Source organism: Sylvia atricapilla, chromosome 24, assembly GCF_009819655.1.
Source record: "Sylvia atricapilla isolate bSylAtr1 chromosome 24, bSylAtr1.pri, whole genome shotgun sequence".
Lineage (NCBI taxonomy): Eukaryota > Metazoa > Chordata > Aves > Passeriformes > Sylviidae > Sylvia > Sylvia atricapilla.
Window position 1 is genome coordinate 4,438,454 of NC_089163.1, and position 6,001 is coordinate 4,444,454.

General features: G+C 53.5%; 1 protein-coding gene across 1 annotated transcript; it reads right to left on the reverse strand.

Annotated features, from left to right (window-relative positions):
- Window positions 1–578: 578 nt before the first annotated feature.
- CITED4 (Cbp/p300 interacting transactivator with Glu/Asp rich carboxy-terminal domain 4) lies at window positions 579–2,111 on the reverse strand. Its single transcript, XM_066335463.1, has one exon. It carries the CDS (start codon window positions 2,013–2,015, stop codon window positions 1,401–1,403), a length of 615 nt encoding a protein of 204 aa, XP_066191560.1. The 5' UTR covers window positions 2,016–2,111; the 3' UTR covers window positions 579–1,400.
- Window positions 2,112–6,001: the final 3,890 nt, after the last annotated feature.

Consider the following 6,001-nt stretch of genomic DNA (forward strand, 5'->3'; position numbering starts at 1 on the left):
AATCCTTCCAACTCGAGCATCACATGGGGCACACGAGTGACCGGGGCCAGGAGCCCACCAGCAGGAGCAAAGGCAACACTTCTCCCAGTGGTCCACAGCCTGCAGACGGGCACCCAACAAACGCACACGGGAGATATTTCAGCTTTTATTCGCAAATCCATCCGAACATTCCGAGCCGCCGAGCGGCGGCTGCCGGGGCCCGGCAGCACCAGGGGGCAGCAGCACCCAGGAGTCAGCGGAGCTTCGCCCAGCGCCGGGAAACAGGAGCCAGCGCAGGAAACCGAACCCCGCCGCCTTCCACATCTCCCCTTCTCCGAGCAAGGGAATTGGAAATCGAGTCATCTTTATCACATTCAGAAAGGTGTTGGATTTAGAGTCCTGCGCGTTCAGCATAACGATGGCGAGCTGAAGTGACTATTCAGCTTGAAAACTACCCCAGGCTTGCTTTTCCCAAAGCCAGCATCTTAAAGCTGCAGTACTCTCCAGGCATCTTTCCCAGCAGACCCAAAGCCAAATAACAAAAGGAGCCCTTGCAAATAAATAATCACAGGAAAATAAATAAGATTAGAACTGAAATATACAGTTGCATGGTCTTTATTTGGTTTCAGAGGTTGGAAAAAAAAAGTGGAGCCAGACTGCAGCTTTAAGCCTCATGCCTGAATCAACCTCAAACACTTGGTAAATTTTACAGCTGATTAGCAGTACAGGTCCGAGATCTGAAGTTCCACGGAGATGAACATTTAGGCACGAACGCACACCCTTCCCCAAGGCATACTTTATTTTTCGTGAGTTAGAAAAAAAGCCTGCTATGGGGAAGTGCCCCTTCCCGAGCTGAACAGACATGACTGAAGACCTATTTACTGTCACAGTAAAACATCCCAACAAATAACTAACCCCACCCACGGTTGCAAGGGAAAACTGGTTCAAACCATGCACCAGGGAGACAATTCTCTCTCAGGAGCCTTCAACTCCACTGGCACCACAGAATCCACGAGCAAATCCAGCCACCAGCAGGGCTGCCAGCTGCCTATCGCTTCTTGTGCTCCAAGCCTAGTTGAGGAAAGTCGTAAGTCCATTATTTCTACTTAAGCCAGAAATCCTGTTAATGTCATTTAGAGACAGTTCTACAGCAGGAGCTCTTGAGCTGCTCTCTGTTTGGGGAGCACCAACCCCCTCTCCAGAAACTCCCACACAGGTAAAAAAAAAAAAAAAAAAAAACAACAAAAACCACACAGAAGAGAAAAGCAATCCATTGCAAGCCAGTGTCCGATGATTGTCCCTTTGGGGAGGGCAGGAATCCAGGACAGGGCAAGGCAGGGGAAGGGGAGGAGAACGGCAGGTGGGGAAAAGTTAGAAACAAACTCAAAACCACCAAGACACAAGGAGGAGCTCAAAGCCCCTCAGCAACTGATGGCACTGGGTTGCTGTTTGCTAACAAAGTCTGAAATGAAGTCGAACTCGTTCTGTCCCAAGAATAACTCTGGCAGCTCCTGAATCCGGTCCAACCCCAGTTCCAGGACGAGGGATGTCAAGACCTCCTCGTCTATAAGATCGGTGTCCATAACATTCAATGTCAGCGCCGGCGAGGGCATGTGCTGCATGGCCGGGTGCTGGCCCGGCCCCACTCTGTACTGCTGGCCCCCGGCACCCACGGGCCCGTTGCTCACGGCCAGCGGGTGGCCCTGGTACTGGGTGTTGAGTTTTTGTAGGTGCATGCTGGCCATGAGCTGCTGCGTGCCCACCGGCCCCATGTACTGCTGCTGCTGACCCGGCCCATTGAACATCATCGCGTTCTGCAGCTGGTGGTGACCCATCTGTCCGCCGAGGCTGGCTCTCGGCCTCATGGCACCGTCCACGGCAGCCCCTCCGTAGGGCATCATCTGAGCGGCGGCAGGCAGCGTCCTCAGCACATGCTGCCCGTGCTGCGGGGGTCCCTGCAGCCCGCTCATCCCCATGCGGTAGCTCTGCAGCCCGGCGCCGCCGTGGCTCATCGGCATCATCATGTGCTCGGCCATAGCTCCGGCTCCCGGCCGGCTGACAGCGGCTCGGGCACGGCTCCCGCCGAGCCGATCCTACGGAAAAATCCCCCAGGAGATCCCCCACCTCCGGCCGGGCCGGGGAAGGCTCCGCCGCCTCCGCAGGAGTCCGCCGGCGAGGGGGGAAAGCTGCGCGGAGCCGGGCACGGCCCCGCCGGGAGCCGGGCTGCTCCTGCCGGTGCGCACGGCTCCGCTCCGGGCCCCGGCGGCGCTCGGCTCCGCGGGCTGCGCTGGGCTGTGCCGCCCGGGCTCCGGCCCTTATAGCGCTGCGGGCGGGGCGGCCGGGGGCGGCCCCGGAGCCCATTGGAGAGCGGGAGGGCGGCCCTGCCCTTCGCCGGTTCGCTCCTGCCTCCGCCCGGCTCCGCACTGCCGCCGCCGCAGCGCTGGGACACCGGCAGCAGCTCTCTGGAGTCACCTCTCCGCTGCCTTCCTCCTCACGGTGTCCCTGCACAGGGCTTTGTGCCCGCTGACACACTCGCTGGCTGGGACTCGGCCCACTGCGGTGCTCCCTGTTTGTGGTGAAGGATGCGCCTTTGTCAGGTGCTCCCAGGGCCGAGGTCAGTGCCCGGGAGGAGTTGGTGGCATCAGCTGCCTGGATGCTTACTCGGTGGGCAGCATCTCCCTAGCGAGGGTGCGCCAACCTTCCAAACACAGGCGGTACGAGGGATGTTGTACACATCGGGGGTTGCTGTGTGCAGCAGTGTCTTTGTCACCTCTGAGGTGAGCTCTGTCTCACGGGCTCCCAGTGCAGCCCACCTGCTGAGCTTTGCTAGCCGAGTTCTATCCCCATGGGCCTGGACTACAGCGGCTCTGTGCTCTCCGCAGGACGTGCTGCATTCCAGTAGTGTATGAAACAACAGCGGTGATCTTCCTGGTCTGCTTTGTGCTTTGAAGGAACCTAGAGAGTTCTTTAGAGAAGATATTAGTGTTGCATAGTTACCTGCTTGGAAGGCATAGTTCAGCTTCCTTCCCCAGCTTCATTCTTTGTCTCTGTCCTCTCCCAGACAGCTCTTAACCAGAGCATTACAGACCATGGCACTGGTAGTGACAGAATTTTGCTGCTGGTTTGGAGCAGGCTGTTCATGGAGTTTTAAATGTTCTGTATATTCCTGGTGCTCACAGACCCTGGTGAGCAGAGGAAAGGTCTAAGTCAGGCAGCATGGGCACCTTGCGGGAGTTCTGAGCCATGGTACTCACCCAAACTCATTTTATAAGGAATATTTCTGAATCAAAACACTTTAAACCAGCAGCTGAGAGCAGGTAACATCTGGGAGCCAGGAATGGAAAGTGTCTTCTCTTACCTGGACAGGGCACAGGTCCATAAATCTCCAGGACATTCTGGGAGTTGCTTTTGCTTGTGCCACCTTCTGCGCTGGCACAGGTTTCAGGTGTTGTTGGTGAGCCTCTAGCTGATGAATCAGTCAGCTAATTGTTCAATATAATTATGTAATGATTGTTTTTTAACTCTAGAGATTTTGACAAATGCATTTTTAGTATTAATAAACACATGCTCACATACATATACCTGCCTGCCTACAAGTTCACATGCAGATGCACACCCAGGTGAGGAAGAAATGTTAGGGGAGTGTCTGCCCTTGTCTTTGCAGAGGCATCCAGCCATGAAAACATCTCTCACTTGGAGGAGAGGTGTGGTGTGTCCTGCAAGGCCTGGGCAGGGGCAGGAATTCTTGGACACGAGTAACAGGTGGGAAAGGACTCTGCACAGACCCCAAAGGTGGTAAATTACCCTTCAGTTTGGAAACAAAGCAGCAGATGAGAAAACACTCTTGCTGAACATAAATGGGAAGTTGTGTTCAATTCTATTTCTATCCTCACTCATGCCCCTTCTCCTGCAAGGATAAGACCAATCAGCCACTCATCCAGTCTGAAAATAGCTTGACCAGAAACAGAGCTGTGTGCCAGCTTTGTGCCATGGTGCCTAAATATTCCCCCAGCATGACCTGGGGGTATTTGAGAAGAACCAGTGCCTGCAGGAAGGGAAGGGCACAGGGGGATGGGAGAGGTGTCCAGAGATCCCCAGCTTCCCTGTTTGCCACGTGTGTGCCAATTGCCTGTGCTCTTAGGGCTGTTCTTGAACCAGTAATATTTTATTTACAGGGACCAGCTTAGATGGGCCTGCTGTAATTCACACTGCCCCAGCTGGTGCCTGGGGAGCAGAGCTGGGAAAGGCTGACCAGTTCTGGTGGCATCTCCCTCACTGCTCTTTCTGGCCCAGAACAACCAGTGGGTCCTTGTTGTGCTGAGGATTAAGGACCCAAACTTCTGCAGCCATATTTACAAATGTGTGTGACCCATCTAACCCCAGGCCTGTGTCTGTCCCCTCTGCCCTGCCACCAGCCCAAGGACAGGGGTCCTTTTTTTCATTTTTGGGAAAGCAGATAAACTACTAGATCCACTGCTGGTCAGTGAGCCCTGATTGGAGTCATCACATCAACCACCTCCATCCGTGTGTCATTGATCCTTCCTGACACTTCTCCAAAGTCCTGGGGAGATTTTATGGTGATACTTTATTCCCCAGTTATCTGCTTTATGCCCAGAAATGGATGCTGTAGCTTCATGATGGGCCCAGGGCAGGGGGCCTTGGGCTCCTGCATGGTTTGGTTCAAACCTTCTCTCTTCAGAGTGATTGGGCTCTGCTGTGGACCAGAACACTACATTGCTCCTTTTGTTGGATTAGTTTTTTGCTAGCTTGAAACAATAAGTTTTTTTTTCCCCTTTCCCCTAGCCTGGAAATCCTCTTGGCAGCTTTTTCTAAATTTTTTTTTAACTATTTTGGCTTTGATTTTTTTTTTCTTGGTCCATCTGGGGAGCTGGTGGGGGCCACCCTGAACCTGAGACCTTGGAGAAGCTGAATCAACACGAGAAAGGACACCAGAACCCACCAGCCTTGCCTGCTGTGAGGAGGAGATCCACACCAGAAATGGCTGGTTCCCATCCATTCTGCCTGTGAGGCTCTGTGTGAGCTCCTGTTCCTCCCCTTCCTTGTGACAAAGGGGGACAGCCACCATCTCTGCCTCCTGGCCACGTGATCTGGGGAGGGGTGGGGGTTAAGGTTTTGAAATTTCCATATCTAGCATTTATTAAATCCTTTTCTGTGCCTTGCGGGCACCCCTTTGTTTTTTGCCTCTTTTTTAAAATTTTTTTGGTTAATAAACAGTTTTGTTGGCTTTTTTCTCACTTTCACCCACTAGTATTCATTTCTTATCAGAAAAAGGGATTACTGGAACCCTTCTCTTTAGGGGAAACTCTCATTTCAGAGTGTTTTCTCCTAAAGTTGTCTATGAAGCGAGACACCCAGGTCTCTACTGTTCTGGCTGTACTGGTGTCATCAGCCCTGTGTTATCAAGGGTGCATTTCCCAGGCTGGGAATTAGTCAGATTGTTGCTCCAGTGGCACCAGTTTGCCCTGGTATGACTGAGGATGTGGCAGCACTGCCCATGAGTCTTTGTCTCTGGTCAAGGCATCCATGTGGGTGGGCAGAACTTCAGGGATCACCTTGGAACCCTGGAGGCTGAGAGTTTTGGTCCTTCCTCCAACAGGAAGAAAAGAAGATAAAAGCCTCACAGGATCTGATCACCAGCACGTTGTAGATCTCTTTTCCCTCTTGTGAAGCAGCCTGATTCATAATTCTGTGTCACCTATGGGTTTGTTTATGTGAGGTTTTCCCTGCACATCTTTGGTGCCTGCTCATCGTGCACTGACTGTGCAGCTCCAGTGGTGACCTCCTGTCCCTGAGCTCCCCAGGGATCAGAGGCACCATGGGCATGTGCCTTTTTGTAAGCACAGGCAAAGATTTCTATCTTGCAAGGTTCACCAGCCCATTGCCAGCTCCCTGCGGGTGGGTCAGGCTCCTGGGAAGAAAGAGGGGCCACAAACCAGGCAGAACCCTCTGGTTGTGTTGGACCTGGGGGGTCCCAGAGCCCACACTGCCCACCCCACAGGGT

Excerpts from the sequence above, each read along its gene's own strand:
- CITED4 (XM_066335463.1), bottom strand. The coding sequence starts at position 2,015 with ATGGCCGAGCACATGATGATGCCGATGAGCCACGGCGGCGCCGGGCTG.